The 20,622-nt window shown below is 37.9% G+C and overlaps 3 protein-coding genes across 3 annotated transcripts; 2 read left to right on the top strand and 1 right to left on the bottom strand.

The window, feature by feature from the left end:
* The first annotated feature begins 5,184 nt into the window (after nucleotides 1-5,184).
* LOC137711016 (mitogen-activated protein kinase kinase 9-like) lies at nucleotides 5,185-6,931 on the top strand. Its single transcript, XM_068450208.1, has one exon. The coding sequence runs from the start codon at nucleotides 5,514-5,516 to the stop codon at nucleotides 6,564-6,566; it is 1,053 nt and encodes a 350-aa protein (XP_068306309.1). The 5' UTR covers nucleotides 5,185-5,513; the 3' UTR covers nucleotides 6,567-6,931.
* Nucleotides 6,932-14,673: 7,742 nt separating this feature from the next.
* Nucleotides 14,674-18,078, top strand: LOC137710731 (dihydropyrimidine dehydrogenase (NADP(+)), chloroplastic-like). Its single transcript, XM_068449839.1, has 7 exons — nucleotides 14,674-15,148; nucleotides 15,964-16,227; nucleotides 16,320-16,490; nucleotides 16,723-16,835; nucleotides 16,919-17,105; nucleotides 17,546-17,655; nucleotides 17,764-18,078. The coding sequence occupies exons 1-7, from the start codon at nucleotides 14,876-14,878 to the stop codon at nucleotides 17,918-17,920; spliced, it is 1,275 nt and encodes a 424-aa protein (XP_068305940.1). The 5' UTR covers nucleotides 14,674-14,875; the 3' UTR covers nucleotides 17,921-18,078.
* Nucleotides 18,079-18,311: 233 nt separating this feature from the next.
* Nucleotides 18,312-20,247, bottom strand: LOC137709798 (homeobox protein KNOX3-like). The gene is made up of 4 exons (XM_068448781.1): nucleotides 19,929-20,247; nucleotides 19,602-19,721; nucleotides 18,699-18,852; nucleotides 18,312-18,590 (listed from the first exon to the last, which is right to left on the bottom strand). The coding sequence occupies exons 1-4, from the start codon at nucleotides 20,067-20,069 to the stop codon at nucleotides 18,580-18,582; spliced, it is 426 nt and encodes a 141-aa protein (XP_068304882.1). The 5' UTR covers nucleotides 20,070-20,247; the 3' UTR covers nucleotides 18,312-18,579.
* Between the last annotated feature and the right edge of the window lie 375 nt (nucleotides 20,248-20,622).

Here is a 20,622-nt window from a genome sequence, read left to right as displayed (position 1 = left end):
AGACAATCTTATGTTTGTATTTCAAGAAACCAATATCCATGTGATACTTAGAGGCAGTGACAATAGTACTAGAAGCTTTATCTTGTGCCTCTACTTCTTGCTTCTTTAATCTAACCTAAGGATCTTTGTTCTAAATCTCTCTCGAGGTCATCCAACCAACCAAATATGGATAAATGACTGCTAGTAATTCTCTTTTCTCCTCCAAAGGTAGCTCAAAGAAAAGTGTGAACCTGGAACCCGAGAGAGAGCATTTGCCACAATATTTTCCTTGCCATGTCTATATTGCACCTCATAATCAAACCCCAACAGTTTGGATACCCATTTTTGTTAGAATGGGGTGTCGGTTCTTTAACTCAAGAAATATTTCAGACTGAAATGGCGTTCTTGGAGGTAACTTTGTCACTTTTTAACTGCATAAACTATGGCAATTAACTTTCTTTCATATGTTGACGATGCCCAGTATCGTGGACCTAAAGGTTGGCTGGCAAAAGCAATAGGCCTCCCATGTTGCTGCAAAACTGCTTTAATACCTAAACCAGAAACATCACACTCAACTATAAAGGGTTCTGCAAAGTTGGGTTGGGGTGAAGTCATGGCTTGTTTCAATTGCTGGAAGGCAGCCTCAGTTGCTTGTGTCCAAATGAACCCTTCACTTCCAATGAGTTTGTATAATGGTTGGCAGATTTTGCCATAGCCAGGTATAAATTTTCTATAGTAGCCTGTTAAACCCAAAAATCCCCTCAATTCCTTCACATTCTTAGGAGCAGGACACTCAAATATTGCTTGGATTTTTTTGCAGAATCCGCAGAGACTCTCTCACTAGATACTATGTGGCCTTGGTATTCCACTTGGTGTTGCACAAAAGAACACTTTTGTTTCTTGACAAATAGTTGATATTGTTGTAACAATTCCAAAGTTTTTTGCAAATGCACTAGGTGCTTCTCCCAAGACTGACTATAGATCAAAATGTCATCAAAGAACACAAAGAAAAACTTTCTTAAGTGAGGCTTAAAGATGTCATTCATGAGGCTTTGAATTGTTGCAGGGGCATTGGTGAGAACAAATGGCATAACTAAGAACTCATAATGTCACTCATAAGTTCTAAAAGTTGTTTTTTCAATGTTATCCTTGTGCATTCAAATTTGGTGGTAGCCGAACTCGAGATCAAGCTTAGAAAAATATTAAGCTCCATATAATTCATCCAAAAGATCATCAATCAGTGGAATATGATACTTGTCCTTAATTATGAGGCTGTTCAATTCTCTATCATCCATGCATAACCTTCATGTCCATTCCTTTTTCTTCACTAACAACACTAGGAATGAGAATGAACTGTGACTAGGCCTAATAAACCCTGAACTGAGAAGTTCTTGTATTGCTTTCTCAATTTCATCTTTCTGTGCAGAGCCATAATGGTAAGGCCTAATGCTTGGAGGCTTAGTACACTGGAGAAGTGGGATTTTGTGATCATGTGCCCTATGTGGAGGCAACTGTGAAGGAATCTGAAACACTACCTTAAATCTCATTAAGACTGCCTACAACTTTTTCATCTGTTGAGTACTTAGTGTGCTAGTATCCCTTGGTTTATACTCTAATGAATACAATAAGACCCCCAAGTTGGAATGATAGAATTCCCTGTTAAGCTGCTATAATGACATTTCTTGGATAGCAAGCTATGGTGGTATATTATGTGACAGTTTAAACTTGTCTTTGCCCACTTGAAACTCCATTGTGAACAATTGAAAATCCCAGAGTACCGGACTCATAGTAGATAACCATTGCACTTCCAACACCAAGTCACAACCTGCCAAATGCAATGCAAACAAATCAATGTGACAATGGTATCCTCCTAATTCCAAAGGAATGTGTCTACAACAACCCTGACTTTTGATTTTTCCTCCATTTGCAATCATTACTTCAAATATGTTGGTTTTTTGTAAAAACCACCCCAACTTCTTAGTGAACCTAGAATCAATGAAGTTGTGGGTAGTACCTGTGTCTAAGAGGATTCGCATAGGTTGGTTATTAACATTGCCTAAAACGTTCATAGTTTGCATAGAGTGTTCAACATTCATGCCATAAAATGCACATTCACTCAGTGTCATTCCTTGCAATTTAGCTTGCAAAACCTCGTTATTGTCCTTACACAAGTCCTCATCATCACACGCATCTAACAAAAGCAACTATTTATGCATGCATTTATGCCCTCAGACTTATTTCTCAGTGCAAAACCAACATTCCCCTATATTTTTCTTTCTCTAGACTGCATCAGGAGTAAGCTTACGATATGGTGAATTAGTGGTTCTATGTCTAGAAGGCAGGATGGGCAGTCGAGTGATTTTAGCTGCTGGAAGGGTTCTAAGATTGAAGACACGCAACTCATAAAGTTTAGCATCAACCAGAACAACTATAGATATGACATCATGAACAGACACAGCCTTCAACAATTTGACATCATAAATCAATTCCCGTTTTAAACCTCCAAGGAAGCAACTCTTGAGGAGCACATGACCAACATCTGAAGCACAATTAATAAGCCTACAAAATTCAGTCACATAATCCTTAAGAGTACCTGTTTGGCGCAATTTGAAGAGTGCCTCAATACAATCCTCAAACTCGGATAGCCTAAACTCCTTACAAAGTGCACTAGTAAACTCCTCCCAAGAATGAGTAGTAAGGATGCAATTGCGCCATTTGAACCACTGCATCGCTTCATTCTCAAAGTAGAAATAGGCTGTAAGGACCTTCTGAGGATCTAGAGTGTTGTAACAAGCAAAGTATTGCTCAGCCTTATAGATCTAAGTAAGAGTATCATCGTCATGGGAAAATTGGGAAAAATCCACCCGTTGTTGCCAATGAGGCCTCAGAGCTCCGCCTCTTATGTCAAACTGATCATGACGAGGTGTGCGAGGAGTCTCTAAATCGGAATCGGTGGTGATCAATGCTGGATTGGAAGATCTGGCACCCCCATAAAGGATTGTTCGCACCAAAGTTGCTCAAAGAAGAAAGTTAACTTAGCCTCAAAATCAGCGGCGAGTTTAGTCGAGAGCTCAGCATTCGTGGTGGTGATGGAGGATCGAAGGAAATTGGGAAGGTCTGCAAGAGTTTCTTCAACAGTAGTGAGACGAGCATCCATGGTGGTTAATCGAGTCATCAGAGTGTGACAGGGCATATAAGAGGGAATCGAAGATCAAGAAGAATGATACCAATTGATATGCACCAAATCTCATATTTCCTAACTCAACCTACAAGCAGCAATGGCAATGGCAGAATAACAATGAAGGATAAGCGAGAGAGAGAGAGAGAGAGAGAGAGAGAGAGAGAGAGAGAGAGAGAGAGAGAGAGAGAGAGAGAGAGAGAGAGAGAGAGAGAGAGAGAGAGAGAGAGAGAGAGAGAGAGAGATAGATGTTTTTGTAATATATTTCTTTTCTAAATATAATCGTTACCCATTTTCTTTCATAATTGGCTACATATATTGTTCCCCAAACACTTAAAGCCAGCTGGCATAACTAATCACTTAATAACTTAATTAAAATACTTATTTAATTGCTAAACTATGATTAAGATAATCACAGATATAACACGCAGGTGAAACCGAAGATGGAAGAGCATCACCGTCAGCAACGATTCCAGCTCTGACGTCAAGAGGAGCAGCGACAAAGAATGGAAGAGCAAGAACAGAAGGATACGGCGTCATTGGTGGGTCCAGGTGTTCAATATGGACCTCCGATCGATGACTCAGAACACGATTTGTTCAGATCCAATGACATTGATGCCTCAAACCCCGAATGCCTTAAACAACTCTAAATTGGGTCTGATTCTACTGTCTAAATCAGCCAAAAGCAACCCAGACGTTTGGTATAGCTTTTTGATGTGGCTCCAAGTCAGCCCGTGAGCTCTAAACAGACTCAGTACCGAGTCAAGGTTGTGGGTGGTTATGGGTTCGAGCTGGAGCTTCATGGAAGCAAAAGTGGTGGAATCTAGAGACAAACCACATGATTTTTTGAGGTAGTTGTCGAAAGTGGAGGTTGGGAACTGAAGTAGGAGTAGGAAAGCGAGGGTGAAGATGATGCATTTAAAGGTGGGTTTTGGGGGATTTTACAGAGGGAAGTGGGTTTTGGGAAATTGAATATGAGCAAGAAGCTGCGGGGGAAGAGGGAGGGGGATGACAAAAAAAAATTATATTTTATTTTATTTTAAAATTTTTTTTTTTGAATATCCAAGTGGACTTATATTGACACATGTCGTCCTGTCATTGTCCATATGGATGACACGTCATCAGTTAACAGAGATTTTGACAGAAAACTTAACGGATGTATGAAAGTGTCCAAAATTAGGACTTTAAGTACCAGACTAAGACGAAAAAAACTTGATGTATGAAAGGTTGAAAATCAAGAAACTTCAATGTAATAAATTGAGATTAACCATTTTTGTTTATGTTTCCTTTGTTTTTCCAGACAACCATATAAAAAAAAAAAATTTAATTTAAAAATAAATAAAAACTACTTAAACCTTCTAATTTTCTTTTGTTTTTTCTTTGGGGTGGTTGCTATTGCTTTTACCCTCCATAATTCTCTATCCGATAAGTGTCCCACTCATAAGCACGAGAAATGGGATAGATTTTTCAATGTGATCGGTACACGAGATGGTACACCACATGTCATTGTACAAATAGTGAGATATGTGTGCTAAAAAGTTAATAACTTAAAAATGAAATTTCTCGTCACTTCTATTAAAACACGCAGTGTACTACTTGTGTTCCCGTTACAATTAAAATTTTCTCAAGAAATGGAAGCTAGACTAATGAATTTTTATTCCTGGGCTATCCTACTCAATATTTAAACATGAGATTTTTTTTTTTTTTAAAGATATATGTATATATTTGCACTTAATAATACGGCCTAATGATATTCATTCTCATTTCAATGACGAGGATGAGACCTAATTACTATGACATACTCATTATGTAGCTTAATCCAAATTATGCATTTCTCAGCATAAATATATCATTGTATTCTTTTAAGCCTCTATTGACAGCTTCCCCAAATTTCACTGATAGAAAATAAGATCATTCTATATGTAGAGAGAATTATTGCAAACTGTCCAGACTAAATATGTGATCTAGTTTTAAAAAAGTAATGAGAAATATTGCAGAGTGATGGAGTAGAGAGAGGGTGGCCAAAGGCCACTTGCTATAGTGAGCATTGATGAATGATGAGTGGCAGGCTGCTTTGGCTTTGCATTTCAAATTCATCTGAATTTTTGCTAAAACTTCATTTCTTTACTTCTAAAAAATGAAGTGGCATGCTATCAACTTGTCATTTAATCACATGTCGATATATCATCTCAACAAGTAGCACTTAAAAATCCCCAATTGGACACCACATCCACATCCTCTCTATCCTTCCACCTTCGTGGTTCGTGCTACTACTCCCTCCACCCTCCTCCGCCGGCTGCAGGGCCCGCACGTGCTTTTCACTCCCACTTACATTAAAAAACGAAGCCCTTTATAAATGAAAGGGTTCTCCTTTCATTTCATTTCATCTCAATACAACTCTCCACTCCGCACTCCACCAACACAACCACCGCAAATCCAAATGGGTCTCATCCGTGAACGCCGCCAGCTAAAGCTTCGCCTCCCCCTGCCCGACATCTCCGAGCGCCAGCCCCGTTTCTCTGTCCCCCTCCCTCCCACCGCCCCCACCACCGCCGTCACCACCAACACTTCCTCCTGTGCCGCTATCTCCGCTGCTGACCTCGAGAGACTCGAAGTCCTCGGCCATGGAAACGGCGGCACCGTCTACAAGGTCAGCCACAAGCGGACTTCAGCCAACTACGCTTACAAACTCGTCCAAGGTGACTCCGACCCCACTGTCCGCCGTCAGCTCTTCCGCGAGATGGAAATCCTCCGCCGCACAGACTCTCCCTACGTCGTCCACTGCCACGGAATCTTCGAACAGCCCTCCGGTGACATCGGGATTCTCATGGAGTACATGGACTCCGGCACCCTCGAGACCTTGCTTAAATCCAATGGCACCTTCTCCGAGCCAAAACTTGCCTACGTGGCGCGGCAAGTTCTTAACGGCCTCAACTACCTCCACACCCACAAAATCATTCACCGCGACATCAAACCAACAAATCTTCTAGTAAACAGTCACATGGAAGTAAAAATCGCCGACTTCGGCGTGAGCAAGATCATGTGCCGAACGTTGGACGCCTGCAACTCCTACGTCGGAACTTGCGCTTACATGAGCCCGGAGAGATTCGACCCGGATACGTACGGCGGCAATTACAACGGCTACGCCAGTGACATATGGAGTTTGGGGCTGACCCTGATGGAGCTCTACATGGGTCACTTCCCGTTCTTGCCTCCAGGTCAGAGACCAGACTGGGCCACCCTCATGTGCGCCATATGTTTTGGAGAGCCACCCACCTTGCCGGAGGGGGTGTCCGAGGAGTTTCGGAGCTTCATGGAGTGTTGCTTGCAGAAGGAGTCTGGCAAGAGGTGGTCCGCCGCTCAGCTTCTGACCCACCCGTTCGTCTGTAAAGATACCGTGAGGATGTGAAGAATCCGTCGTGGGGAAGTTTAGAAATCTTTACAAGGACGAGCTGGGTAATTAACTTGGGTTATTGTCTGCTAATTGATCAAGGCCAAATGCTCCTCTATACTAATATGTTGTCGGTGGATTTTTGGTGGAACTTCAACTTTTTTGAAGATTCAGAATTCGTTTCCTGCTCGTCAAACCTTCCCGTGTCAAATATCCGTGCGAGTGGATCCGGCTGTAATTATTTGTCAGTCGCCGGGTTTGGCATGAATTTTTCGGACACTAGTTGCTGTAGGAATTTTATGATGTTTTGTATATACTGGCCGGATTCGGATTCTTTCTTTGTGGATTATGGTGTTAATTAATCTTATCTGTTAATTAAAATATGATTAAGAGAATCATATGAATATCAAATTTCCCTTTGATTCTATTTGTATTCCGGCTATTGAACATCACGAAATTAATTATTAAAATTTCTAAACTGACTAAATGTCAGAGTTCAACCTACACTTGAAGTTGACGAGGGAACCGACTAATAAGTGTAAAGGGAGACATTGAGGATTACATTAATTTCTCTAAACTATGAATAGTTTGATATATTAGTCAATTAAGTAGAGGCTGTACGTAATTGATCAACCCTACTTCCTAGCTGGTGTTCAAAGACTAGTCAAGTTGCAGGAAGAAAAAAATCAATAATCGTATACTTTCTATGACGAAACAAGGAGCTGGGATTTTTTTTTTTTTTTTTTTTTTTTTTTTGACCAATTAACCAGGATCAGGTCTTCTCCTAAAACAAAGATTATGATCAGATAGCTAGGCTAAACCGTGCAAGAAGTAAAGAAATCATGCTAACACTACAACTCTCAATCCAACAACTAAGATTAGAAGAAAAATGTTTTGGCTCCAGTTATTCACAAATTCATTGTTAACAGTATCAATCCCACGTCGGCAAAAGAATGAACCTTGTATATGATTATAAGTAGTTGGTTTATTCTTCATATTGCCAATTGGTTTTATGGTAAAATTTCAACTTGCTTCATACGTGGGGGTATTTTTGAGAGTATCAATCCCTCATCGATGAAATAATAGACATTACATGTGCTTATAAATAATTGAACTACTTTCCTCATTTCATGTCAACGTGCATAATTAATTATTGTTGTTTAAATTAAAAGACGTACAATCATCATAAATTTGTTGTCATCCAATCTTCAAGAATATCTTATAAAGTTGGTTTCTTGCTAGCCACCACTGGCAAGTGACAAATTTCCAAGTTGTTGAAATAAATAAAAATTGGAATGTCCCATTCATGAGCCCAGCAGATACATATATGACATCGTATGTAAAGATTCGAAGCAATTTCCTGCGTTTTTGTTGAAACAATCCTGGCCGTTTAAAGATTTTTGGGTGGAATCACACTGCATATGAGGGAAAATCTTGTTAGAGTGTTTTTTTTTTTTTATAGGGGCAACTTTCTCATATCAAGTGAGACAAACCTTACAGATAAGTGATGACGCAATCTTGATTACTTACACAAGTTTTTCTCTCAATAATGCTGGGGAGATTAAATTTGCACACAAAATTTTAAAAATTAAATGACATAGAAGTTAAAGATTAGTTTATTACTTAAACGATGATAAACGTGCTTATTTTTATTGGTGACACATCATTTATTTTGCAAATTTTATTTACAAATTTAGTCTGATATTAGCCTTTTCTCTCGAGCCAGATGATTGGCTGCCAAATCCGGTGATGAAAACAAATTTGGTGAAAGCGAAGGCTGTCATGGCACGAAAGTTGGGTGCTTCTTGACAGCTTCGATCGATCCTGAAAAATACAAGACATGATGAGTCAGCAAAATATACATGTCAAAATCAAAGCTTTGCCCAATATCATGCATGAACCACAACGCTCCATGTCTCACGATTCAGTCCCCAACTTTGATCATCCTTGAGGGGTCGTCAATCTCAATCATGGGGTCCTTCAAATGTCACCGTCCAAATAGTTAACTAGGTTTGATAAATTGTTAAGTACGTTTTATTTTCAAATTTTAAAATCGGAAATCTAACGTAAATCTAAAAATGAAGAAATCAAAGACCTTAGAAATAGGGAAATGAAAGAAAACCGGATCAACTAGCCGCAATATACTTAGTTAATTAATTTGATTCCTGATACGTAGGTATTTGATTATGGATTTGAAGGAAAAGTACTCGCATTATTTGGTTTTCGTACGTGTTATAGTAAATACAATAGAAAGTTAATTAAAAGTGAAATGATTTTCATACCATATTCTTATGAAGTATAAACATAGGAAACTCAAAAGTTAAAATGATTTTGATTTTTATATCTCTATGTATGTAAACATGCTCTAAATGATATGTTATGCAACAACAAAACTATATATTACAATTAATTAAACACTTAAATTGCTAATGGAGAATGATTAATTTGTGCACTCTTCTTATTTTCACTCAGACATATAACTTAAATAGAAAATGTAAGGAAAAAAAAAGGAAATTAAACAATAATTTCATTCATGCTTTCTACAGCAAGGCGTAGCACATAGGTATAGAAAAGTCTACATTTGTATTCGATAACCTAATGAGTATAGTCCAAATGGAAACCTAGCCCATAAAACTATGCTAACAGTCCATAGGAATTGGAACGCGCTCGTCTAGAGTACACAGTCATGGAGAATTAGAGGATAGAATGAAGTAAAGAAGTGCATACAAAATCGAAAGAGAATGCGAAAATCACACCCTGTCATCTTTAGGTCATGCTTAGAAGTTAGAAGCATCACAATTTTCACGCAACAAACTAATCAAATGGCAAGTAATAGTTCGAAGAAATTATTATCCTGGAGAAGAAAGGTGAGCGTCCAGTTCCTACATTCGGCCAATGCAAATATGGTATCACTCAAAGATCATATGACAAGCTTCTATTAATAGTCTGATTGTTGTTGGCAAACTGTTAGCTAACCCGTCAAAACATAGATAATATAATTGCATGTATCAGGGAGAAATCGGGGATTGTTGCGAAATTTAAACTAACCGAAATTAGTCCAACTTAGTTCCAAATTTTATACTCGCAAGTATACGAATCGTTCGATATTATAGAAAGCAAGCACTTAAAATCGTCCCACATAAATTAATCTAATTCTAAACAACTAACTTAAATCCAATTGTAACGTAGTGAAATTTAACAAAGATTAATAAATAATGATGGTTTTGAGAGTTGATACTAAAAGTAAAACTGTTGACCCTAAAAATTACAAAGCCTACATGGTGCGTAGGGTGAGTAACTAATGAGCTAACTACATCCTTCGGTTGATGTGGGGCGTGCCAACTCGTCGGCCGAGCTTGGCCAAGGAGTACAATTTGTTGATGTTGCGTTGAGCACATTGCTAACTTCTTGATTTTGCGATTGCGGTCGAGGAAGGAACAAGTGTCGGCATCTGGATTCTCAAGCTTGAAGACAAGGCTGCTAGTTCTTCAAAGTTCACAAATCGTCGACGTCAGATTCGGTCACAGTGATTATATTCGTAAGAGTATAAGCACGTCGAATCGACACCAAACTATATGGACGCAAGTATTCAAAGAAGATATATGTCTTGATCGTAAATGTGGTTCGGCCGTCAGAATGCCGAACTTTGAAACTCACTTGTTAGTATCCAATCATAAAATTACTTGGCGTTCAATGTGTCAATGTCGTAACTCGTAACACCTTACTTCGCCGAGAAGGCTAATAAGATGACCTCTGCCAATAAGGATTCGGAAACCCTTCTCGACCGAGACTTGGATAGATAACCAGTCGACCTTGACTCAGTGCTGTTTATCCAAACTGAAGATGCTCCTTGGTAGGCTGATTCTACGGCAACAGTGTTGTTTATCCAAACTAAAGATGTTTGCCGGTTGCCTTCACAGTGCTGTTTATCCAAACTGAAGATGTGTTGGTGGAAAAAGAAAATAAAAATTCTCAAGATGTTTGAGAGGTTTGCGCAGGGCAATTGTGTGTTGAATTGGAGGGAGCCTGAATGATGCACTCTGCTCTCTATGTATAACAACAAATCCTCCTTAAAATCAAGTTGAGACCACATTCGGATTAGAACTTCTCATTATGTTCCAACTTTATCTCGAACAATCCTACTCCTATTAGGACTTTGAACTCACCCCCATTTTCAAGTCGTATTCATTGTCGATCGAGAATCCATATTGCACTAGGACCCCTTATCGTATTGGGACTTCTTCGACCCATCTGCTCATCCAAACTACTCATTCTTGCAATAGGACTCGACCACCTTTACTGAACAGCCTGGGACCACTAGGCAACCTATAGTATATTTGGAAAAGCTTTGGGCCGAACCTACGCTTGGCCCAAAAATATTATTTTGGACCCAAACAAAAACAAAACAAATGAAAACAAGAACGTGTGATCACAATGTAAAAAGTGGCAGCCAAGAAAGTGGAACTTTAACGAAAAGTTCCCAGTATTGTTCACTTTAACGAAAAACCACATTTTTACACTAAAAAGTCAATCATGGTACTATTCACTTTACCCTTTATTTTGTCATTTTCGTTAAAACTCAAAGTTTTCTAGCCTTTTTCATTAGTTTTCCTCCAAGAAAACAAGTTGTAATTCAATCGAGTAAAACACTAGAGCATCCGACTCACCATAACCAATCTTACTAATTTCTTGCAACGAATTATTAACAAGTACTCAATCTCATTGATAGTCAAATTTCCCTTACTCATGTAATATTTATGGCATCTAGACTATTACGTATATTCCACTATGCAACCATCCATGGCATCTGGATTAGTTTAACATAATAAAACTCATTACGATCAGTGGAAATTTATATAAAGACTACACAAATCCTCGAGTATGGCATCTATTACTAGGTAATTTATGGTATCTATTTGCAAGAAGCTATCACTCAAGTTGAAAGCATGTTATCTGCACAACTTGCATCAAATTTACTAAGAAAAAGTCAAGATGGTAACTAATCACCAAGACTAAAATCAAGCATATAATAAGCATAGCAAACGATATTCAATGAAAATTGAAAACTTGAAAATAATTCAATTCAGAGTTTAAGCATTCATAGTCATGGCTACATCGTAGCCCTAGAGGAAAATTAGTTCCGAAACATAACCGAAAATATTATTGAATTCATAAAAATTAAAAGAAAAATAAGTTCAGAAAAAGCCTGAAAATCCCCTTCCTTTGCCGATGCCTTCTTCAATGATAATCCTCTTCTTTTCTTTTTTTTTAATCTTTTTGTTTTCTCTTCTTCTGCTTCATTTATGATTAGCCCAAATTGACAAGATTAATGCCCAGCCGTTTCTATTTTTCTTCTTTGTCTTCCCTCTACTCGCCGTAGCTTTTTTTCTCGTAATCAATAAAGGTTTAAAGCCAAGTTATTGCCTTGTACCGCCTGGGTTTACTCACTACAATCATAGCCTCCCAATCAGTTTCTTCAACTCTCCAGTTGCTTAGTAACTGAAATTTTAATCTCCCAACTCGACTTCCAATAAATCTGAAAGTGGCTTCCCCAAATCAGTTGACACCAGTAAGTAATGGACCAATAACCAAAACCCATGCTCATGCTAAGAACCCACGAACTGAAATTTGAAATGGAAATTTGGGTGCCCATCTTTTTGAATCATTCTCATTCCTTAACCGAGTTATCGACGTGGTATGTATATTAGAAGAGAAAGCAGTGCTTTCTTCTCTCTTTTTCGTGAAAATGAAAAGATAAATGCAACCGAGTTGTTGAAGTGGTCACGTGCCTTTTCCTTCACCCTTCACAAAAGTTAAATAATACCAATGTAAACTATTGAAGCCCAATGACATACAAAATGTAGGTCAATGGTACTTGAAACAATTCCCAGACCTATTTGACTAGCCGTGGGAACCAATGACTTATAATATAATTCTCTGTCATATTAATCTAGCTATAAAAAAATACATAAACATGTCAAGACCTCAACTAAAAGCAAAGATATCATTACAAAATATCGTTTTTGAGGATAAAATAAGCAGTACAAATTTGTGCTTATCAGGGATTTTCAAGGAGTTTAGCGAAATCAGAATGTATATACTAAAATGAAGATAAATGACAAAAAATAGGTCAGAATATTGGACCAGTCAGCAACCTGAAGTTTAGTTGATTGAAATTTGATGATAATAATAATATAATATGTCAGTATCTCCAGCAAAAGTGACACAAAAAAGGAGCTACCAGAGTATACCTGCTATGTGTAGCTTGTGTGTAAGATATGGTATTTGGATCTTCGAAAAAGGATCATTTTTGGATTCTCTTTGTGATGATTCAATGGATCAATTAATTATATTCATTCATCGTACATTATACAGTCAGAAATTTTTTAAAATTTAAAATTTAAAATTAAATATAAATAGTATCTAACAAAATTTGATCGTACAATGTACGATGAACGTACATGATTAATTGATTTCTCAGATCCCCACAAAGAGGATCAGGAGATGATCATTTTCCCACAATTAGGAGCCCACGCCAGCTCAATGGCGCCTTGGGATTTGAGCACACCGATTTGGTTGGTTGGAAGGGGTGGTTTGGGATCCCAAAACCAAACCGTGCCCTAAGTGATAACTTTTATGTCTTCAAACAAGTTTTAATTTCAAATTTTTATTGAAATATGGACTTTTGTCTCATCTAATTTCACCTTAATTTTTGCATAGTAAAAACATCATTTTACTTTTAATAAAGTGTTTAGTGATGAAAAGTCATAAGAACCCGTTCTATTTAAAATATCAAAGTTTGTAACGCGCACATTTGAGATATGGAAAACATGCATCACATTGCTGTTAAGTGTATAGTGTGTTAAAATTCTAAGGTAATGGATTGACACGAAACACGTTCTTTACACAAACACAAAGATATGACAAGACATGAATATATGTCAATTTAAAAGAAAAGAAGACATAAGGCATGTCAACCTCCCACCAAATCGCATCATCTTCTTCGCATGGCCTCTTTTCACCAGATCGCATCATCTACCTGCGAGGCCTTCTTCCACCAGATCGCGTCATCTTCTTCGCAAGGCCTCCTTCCACCAAATTGTGTCATCTCCATCCCAAGGCCTTTTTCCGCCATATTGTGTCAAAGGCAATTAAATGCAAGGATATCCGTATCCAAACCGTCATGAATACATGTATCCATCCGTCAAACACCGTTTCTGTTGATCCAGATACGTATTCGATGCGTATTCGACCATATTGGAGACGTATTGTATCCATTCGTATATCTGATACGCGATGCGTGACAAAACTGTTGTATCCGTGCATCATATTTATCGAATTACATGAAAGAATTGATTAAGGTAGCGGATTTGACATGACACGATTCATTAAAATAACGATTATAATACAAATACGACCTATTTGCCAAGTCTATTTAGCATTGCCTGTAAACAAAATTAAAATTAAAATAAAAAAAGGTACCTTTTCCGTTTGTTTTTCATGTGACGAATTGCAACTTGAGAAAAAGTTCACATGACAATTTGGGAAATTTTCCCTTTATAATTCTTACATGTAATGCAGTAAGAAAGAGAAAAGTTGTTATAAATAGATAAAAGTGTGAGAGAGAGATAACTTTTGTTAGAGATATAAGTGAAATGAATGCAATGTATCATGATTTTTTTTTTTTTTTTTGTAATTTAGTCACATAAAAGATGCAAGTAAATAGAAAGATGAGATATTGATATTATTATTTTCACTATTAATTTTATGTGTTGTAATGAGGTTACAAACATATCTCTAGATATAAACATTTTGATCCGACACAACCTTACATGTATGAAAAAAAATCTTACCACGTAGGACTTTTCACCTAAAACTTTTAATGTATGCCCCCAAAAATTTAATTTGAGTTGTTTCCTCGTATAATTTCATATGTAACATTCACACTAAGTGTCACGACAAAATAGAAATTCTTATGTAATCCATTTGGATTTATCCACCACCACAGGCCTTTACCATGAATGGAATAACTCCCGAAAATGTTAACAACCAAGTGCTAATCCCGTCTGTCACCATCCACATGCATTCTCTCTTCGAATTATAAAATTCCAATTTTCCACCTTCAATCCAAGTAAATCAAATGCTACAAGACGCAACCGATTCCTCCAACCTCCCGTCTCTCTCTCTCTCCCTCTCTCTAGAGCCAACTGAATATTTTTAACTCGGATTCAATCTCGATCATCACCGTCTTGTTCTTCTTCCTCTGCTCCTTCCTGTTATTCATTCCTCCAGTTTACTTGCAGAAGAGGGACTCAAATTCTTGATCCATGGCGTCTTTCAGCTTTACGCAGATCAAAGGCAACACCCCAGTTGCTGAGTTTTCCAGAAGGACTCGTCCTGAGCTGGGTTCGATTCGGCCTAGCAGAGTTGGGTTCAGGGTGTTGGCCTCCGAGAGCAAGGCGGAGCCTGATCTTAGTGTTACTGTTAATGGGTTGCACATGCCCAACCCGTTCGTTATCGGGTCGGGTCCGCCAGGGACTAACTATACGGTGATGAAGAGGGCCTTTGATGAAGGCTGGGGTGCTGTGATTGCCAAAACTGTAAGTCTTGTTGCCCTCTCTCTCTTTCGTTCGGATCCTGAGTTTGAATTGGATGAAAAGATTGTGAATATGCGAGGTTGACTGTTTGATTATAAGCTTTTTCATAATTCAGCTGTTTGGTTACTGAGAAAGTCCAGGAAACGAAATTTTAGAATGATGATTAGCAGAGATATTGGGTGGTCGTATGATGAAGTAAAGAATGAAACTTGGATGATTATGTGTGTTTGATATCTTTGATTTTATGTAGTTGGTGCCATTTTAGCAAAATGGTTTAAGTGATTTGCTAATAATGTTGTATAGAAATGCTAATTGTCCTGTTAGCAGATGTGTTCGACCGAAAAGTACTAAGATTTAGTGATTTTTGTGGCTAAAATTGTCGAAAGTGAAAGCCCATTTGCTGATCAACAAATTGTTGAATTTTGAGTCTTTGATGCATGTGTGAAAACCCTGCTGGAGATCAACAATTTGGTTTGTAGTAGTTGCCGTGCGGTGGCATCTTGGTCGGTCCTTCTCTGCTACAATTCTTTAGTTGCGATTTTCTGATTTTCAGCATCTACAATGCCATCTCTTAGTTAAAGTGATTTACGTAGTCTTAGTAAACTTGATGATAGTAAAGTGGACAAATATGTGAATTTAGCCTTTTTGTATTAAAAAAATGACCTGTGAACCAGTTGAGTGGCTACCATGCAAGGAAAAGGATCTTAAAGATAGGAAGTCCAGATAATAGTTGGTTAAGGTATTCTGTTTTGCGTGCATTTGAGTTTTCCTCTTCACATTGCAATTTTTTAATTCAATCTTAATTTATGTTTTGATAGGTATCACTAGATGCAGAAAAAGTAAAAAATGTCACTCCTCGATATGCTCGGCTACGAGTAGATGGAAATGGCTCTGCCAAAGGGCAAATTATTGGGTGGCAGAACATAGAACTGATCAGTGATCGACCTCTTGAAATTATGTTGAAAGAATTTAAGCAACTAAAAGAAGAGTATCCAGATAGGATTCTGATTGCTTCAATTATGGAGGAATACAGCAAAGCTGGCTGGGAGGAACTTATTGACCGTGTTGAGCAAACTGGAGTTGTAAGTTATAGTACTTAAATAAATTTCTGTTATAACTTTCGTACTTTGATCTTGGATCGTCTTCCATCTAACACCAGAATTTTTTACCTTAGGATGCCCTTGAAATCAATTTTTCTTGTCCTCATGGTATGCCAGAGCGCAGGATGGGTGCTGCGGTTGGTCAAGACTGTGCACTTCTGGAAGAAGTCTGTGGCTGGATCAATGCCAAAGCCACAGTTCCTGTTTGGGCAAAGATGACTCCTAACATTACTGACATCACACAGGTTAACTTGCTTTCGCCTTCTCTTGCATTCCTAAAGATGTGTTGACTCCTTGTATTCTTGTTGAGAAATTCAACATGAACAGCTCTAAATAACAGTAGTTTCTTCTCTAAACTTTTTTTCTTCATATTTCTGTACATTTTCTATTATATGCATGTTACGAGATGTTTATCACTTTCATGGACAGTTATATCTATTGTGATCTTGCTCAGATCCGTTATCGTTTTGTTTATAGCCAGCTAGAGTGGCTCTGAGCTCAGGATGTGAGGGCGTGGCGGCTATTAATACCATCATGAGTGTAATGGGGATCAATCTAACTACCTTACGGCCTGAGCCTTGTGTGGAGGGGTATGCTGCCAAAACCAGAAATTCATATTGTTCGGTTTGAATTGTCATTCATCTCAGGGAAACATGACTAAATTTTCTCTCAGATACTCAACTCCTGGGGGCTATTCGGCTAAAGCAGTTCATCCGATTGCATTGGCAAAAGTGATGAACATAGCAAAATTAATGAAATCAGAGTTTGGTGATATGGATTACTCGCTTTCTGGTATTGGGGGTGTTGAGTCAGGTGGCGATGCTGCTGAGTTCATTCTTCTTGGAGCAAATACTGTTCAGGTGGGTTGAGAACTAACTGTTGTAGTTTCTGTATATTAAAATGATGTGATTTCTATAGTTAGGTGGAGTGACCGACTCTTTGGACATTCAACGCCACTGTAGAATGGATCACAGGTTCTCTCAGTATAACCTGACAATGAATAATGCATCTCATAATTGACTTAGAAATAAACAGATGCTTTTTTTGTCTCTCGGAGATGTCATTGTTGGTTTGGACTATGGAGATAAGATTTCCTCTCGAATGCTAATTTACGTTAGGAAGAGTCTAATGACTAGTTCAGGTTCTGGAAACTTAATTTATCATGCTGCAAATGTTATTTAGGCAACGTGCCATGATAACTGATTGGAAGGCACGACTGGTGGAAGTCACTGGAAAGGTCTTAGCATATACAAAAGTGGAGCTTTAATGCGCATTTGAAATTATTGAGTTTCATTTGCAGGTGTGCACCGGGGTCATGATGCACGGATATGGTGTTGTGAAGAAACTTTGTTCCGAGCTGAAGGATTTTATGAAACAGCACAATTTCTCATCCATTGAAGATTTCAGGGGGTATGTGCTTTACGAAGAACGAATGTTCAATCTAAACAGAACATTTCTTTTGAGGTGAAAAATGAATTTCACTCGTATTTTATTTTGGTATTTTCGATGAATTTGCAGGGCTTCCCTCGAATACTTTACAACACATACAGATTTAGTAACAAGACAACAGGAAGCAATCAAACAGAGGAAAGCCATCCGGAAAGGATTGCAATCTGATAAAGACTGGACAGGAGACGGTTTCGTGAAAGAGACCGAGAGCATGGTTTCCAACTAAGCTGGACAACCAAACCAATTGAAATAAAGTGGGATGTTCTTTAGATATTTGAAGAAATAAGCTGCACTGCATGAACATTTAAGCTGATAATGTATAAACTTCTTCTGATGCTTTCCAATTTAATCAAAGCTAATTAAACAGAATCATGAATTAATTAATCTCTAATTGTTGTTTTTTTTTTTTTTTTTGCGCGTCAACAGTAGTATATATTTGCTGACAAGTACATGAGTTTAAATTTCAAGATCTGTGTAGTGGATATGTACAAATCTCAGATCATAAATAGGGTGGTGAGCAAAAATGCACTCAAAAAATTGATCTACCTAGCATTACTCAAAAATTTAATAGTAAACGATTCATATGCTCTATATGAAATGACTATTTAAGCCGCAAAAGGTGAAAAATTAAAAAGAAAATATTCTGAATTCAAGACCTAAGTGTTTTTGACCGACTCACATGCCTAAAATTCACTTCTTGATATCTAATGTTTGATTAAGGACCAGTTAACACATGTTTACAGGTTCTTGAAATTGTCACAACTCACAAACATGATCAATGGTGGCAAATACCATTCTGCAATATTCATATTAATGGTTATGAAAGCACATCTTAAACCCTGCAGAATTCATCTTTGTCCCATGGCCCTTGTGCTACAGTCATCTCTAGCTTTCACCTGTGATATTAATTTCAAGGTTCAGAACAAGAGTAGTTAGTAATTAGTATTCATGTATTAATTTTACGAAGCTATTATTGACACTTCAAAAATGTCATTCAAACTAACCAGAAAGTGAGGCGGGTGCAGGTTGATCAGGTAGATGGGAGTTGTTTGTGAGATCCTCAAGTTGCAACTGCATGTTAGTTATGAACTCCATGGACTTCTGCCGAGGTTCCTCCATTGCTGCTTTCAGCTTCCCAAGTGCCAAGCAATATGCTTCCTGTCATCGATCACCACCACACGCATCAATCAATACAACCCCACACAAGTTACTAACTGAAATAGAAAAAGAATATGCGAATACACACACCCACACACACACACATGCTTCCTCCACATATTGCGTGGTCTTTCAGGAAACTGTGGCATGCATGAGTAGCATCACTATCAACAGGAAGAGGGATTTGAATTTGAGACCACTTCCAGTAATATTGGAAAAGAGATGTACGACTAATAGCAAGTTGGTGAATATCAATTTTGGTTGAGTAGTATTCTTTTTCTTGCCCTTTATTTTTTCCCTTTGTGCTGAGCAACTTCCTTGAATACGCTTGGGTGTCATTTGGCCTCTAAGATTGGATTGGAACGAATAGCTCTTAGATTTCAAATACATCTAAGAGAGAAGTGAATGATATTTCATTTGGAAAGCGTTAGACATGTAAGAAACACATTCTTCTACTCCTACCATTTTAAGGGGGATTGGAATGGATAAGTTTCTTTCATTTGTAATTCATCTTTCACCTTCTAGGTGTACACAATATTTCCATTTCTCCCTTTTAACTACTGTCAATTTAGTAGTTTATATATCCATTCCAATCCAATCTGAGATACCAATAACGAGGCCTTGCTGTGCATGCATTAGTTAATTAATTGATTAGTTTTTTAACATGATGCATAAAAGGGACAAAGGATTTGGGTTATTAGTAATGAATGTGAAATAATAGCCTTCAGGGTTCGATCTTAATTACGCACCATGAAGTGATCGAGGTCAGAATGTCCAAGCACGCCTAAATTTGCATTGCAGTTGTAGTCAAGCTGTTTCATATCTCCGCAGCCATCATTTGCCTCTAGTTCGCCGTTGATTCCACTAACCTGAAAATTTGAAAAGAATATAAACAAGAAGTATTATCTAATTAATAAGTAGTTAATCAGAAAGTGTTCTTTGTGCAGGAGCTAGGATGGATGCCCTAAAGCCTTTACTCCAATGAACATATCAATTTACACACAAACATAAGGCCGGAGGAGCATTTCCCCCCCCCCCGGGGGAGAGAGAGAGAGAGAGAGAGAGAGAGAGAGAACCTTCAAGCAGTCCAAGTGATTTTCAATCAACAAACCATATAAAGGATGAGTAGAGATTTTCTTTTTGAGAATCTCATGATCTTCAATATTTGCTTCTTTTTCCTTCTCCTTGTGACTAGAACTACTCAAATCATCTTCCATATTATAACCTTCCGAAAGTTCCAACCCTGCAACTGTAAATACTAGCTAATTAACTATATAGCTGTTAGAGTCAGACAACCTCTCTGCCCTAACCCTAATTAATGTTTGACCATCACATCATTTCTTACCATTTCTGCTCACGTATAAAGAGTAGCGCAGAGTACGGAGACGCTCTCATTTTTTGGAATTCACCAAATGGAATGACTCATGCATGCATATATATTATAAAACTGATGATTCGTATGCATGAAAGGTATCAATCTCTGGTTTTTTTGGCCTTTTCTCTATCTCCCCATTCTCTCTTTTTCTGTCTTTATACAAGAAGGAAAGTAACACATCAAGGAGTTTCCCGAGCAATGGGGACCTAGTTAGTGCATTTTCTTCATATTCATCCAGACTGTAATATTCTCCGTCTTTATAAATAGATCACTTTCCTTTTTACTAGTCAATCTGTATCACTTTTTTCAAGCAATACATCCAAATTCCTAACTGTTCATGCACAATGGGTGCTTTCTTTTATCGATGCTTGCCAAATTTATTTGAGAAGAGAATG

This window comes from Pyrus communis, chromosome 12 (assembly GCF_963583255.1).
Source record: "Pyrus communis chromosome 12, drPyrComm1.1, whole genome shotgun sequence".
Classification (NCBI taxonomy): Eukaryota; Viridiplantae; Streptophyta; class Magnoliopsida; order Rosales; family Rosaceae; genus Pyrus; species Pyrus communis.
Note: the sequence above shows the minus strand (reverse complement) of the source record. Positions and strands in the feature narration are given on the sequence as shown.

Bases quoted from the DNA above. Each gene is read 5' to 3' on its own strand.
- LOC137711016 (XM_068450208.1), top strand. From the start codon at position 5,514: ATGAAAGGGTTCTCCTTTCATTTCATTTCATCTCAATACAACTCTCCA.
- LOC137710731 (XM_068449839.1), top strand. From the start codon at position 14,876: ATGGCGTCTTTCAGCTTTACGCAGATCAAAGGCAACACCCCAGTTGCT. The intron at 16,228-16,319 runs GTAAGTTATAGT...TTTTTACCTTAG, and splicing joins GTGTTGAGCAAACTGGAGTT to GATGCCCTTGAAATCAATTT. The intron at 16,836-16,918 runs GTATGCTGCCAA...ATTTTCTCTCAG, and splicing joins CCTGAGCCTTGTGTGGAGGG to ATACTCAACTCCTGGGGGCT.
- LOC137709798 (XM_068448781.1), bottom strand. From the start codon at position 20,069: ATGGAAGATGATTTGAGTAGTTCTAGTCACAAGGAGAAGGAAAAAGAA. The intron at 19,722-19,928 runs GTTCTCTCTCTC...TCAAATTTTCAG, and splicing joins ATCACTTGGACTGCTTGAAG to GTTAGTGGAATCAACGGCGA. The intron at 18,853-19,601 runs GTGCGTAATTAA...GATCGATGACAG, and splicing joins CTGACCTCGATCACTTCATG to GAAGCATATTGCTTGGCACT.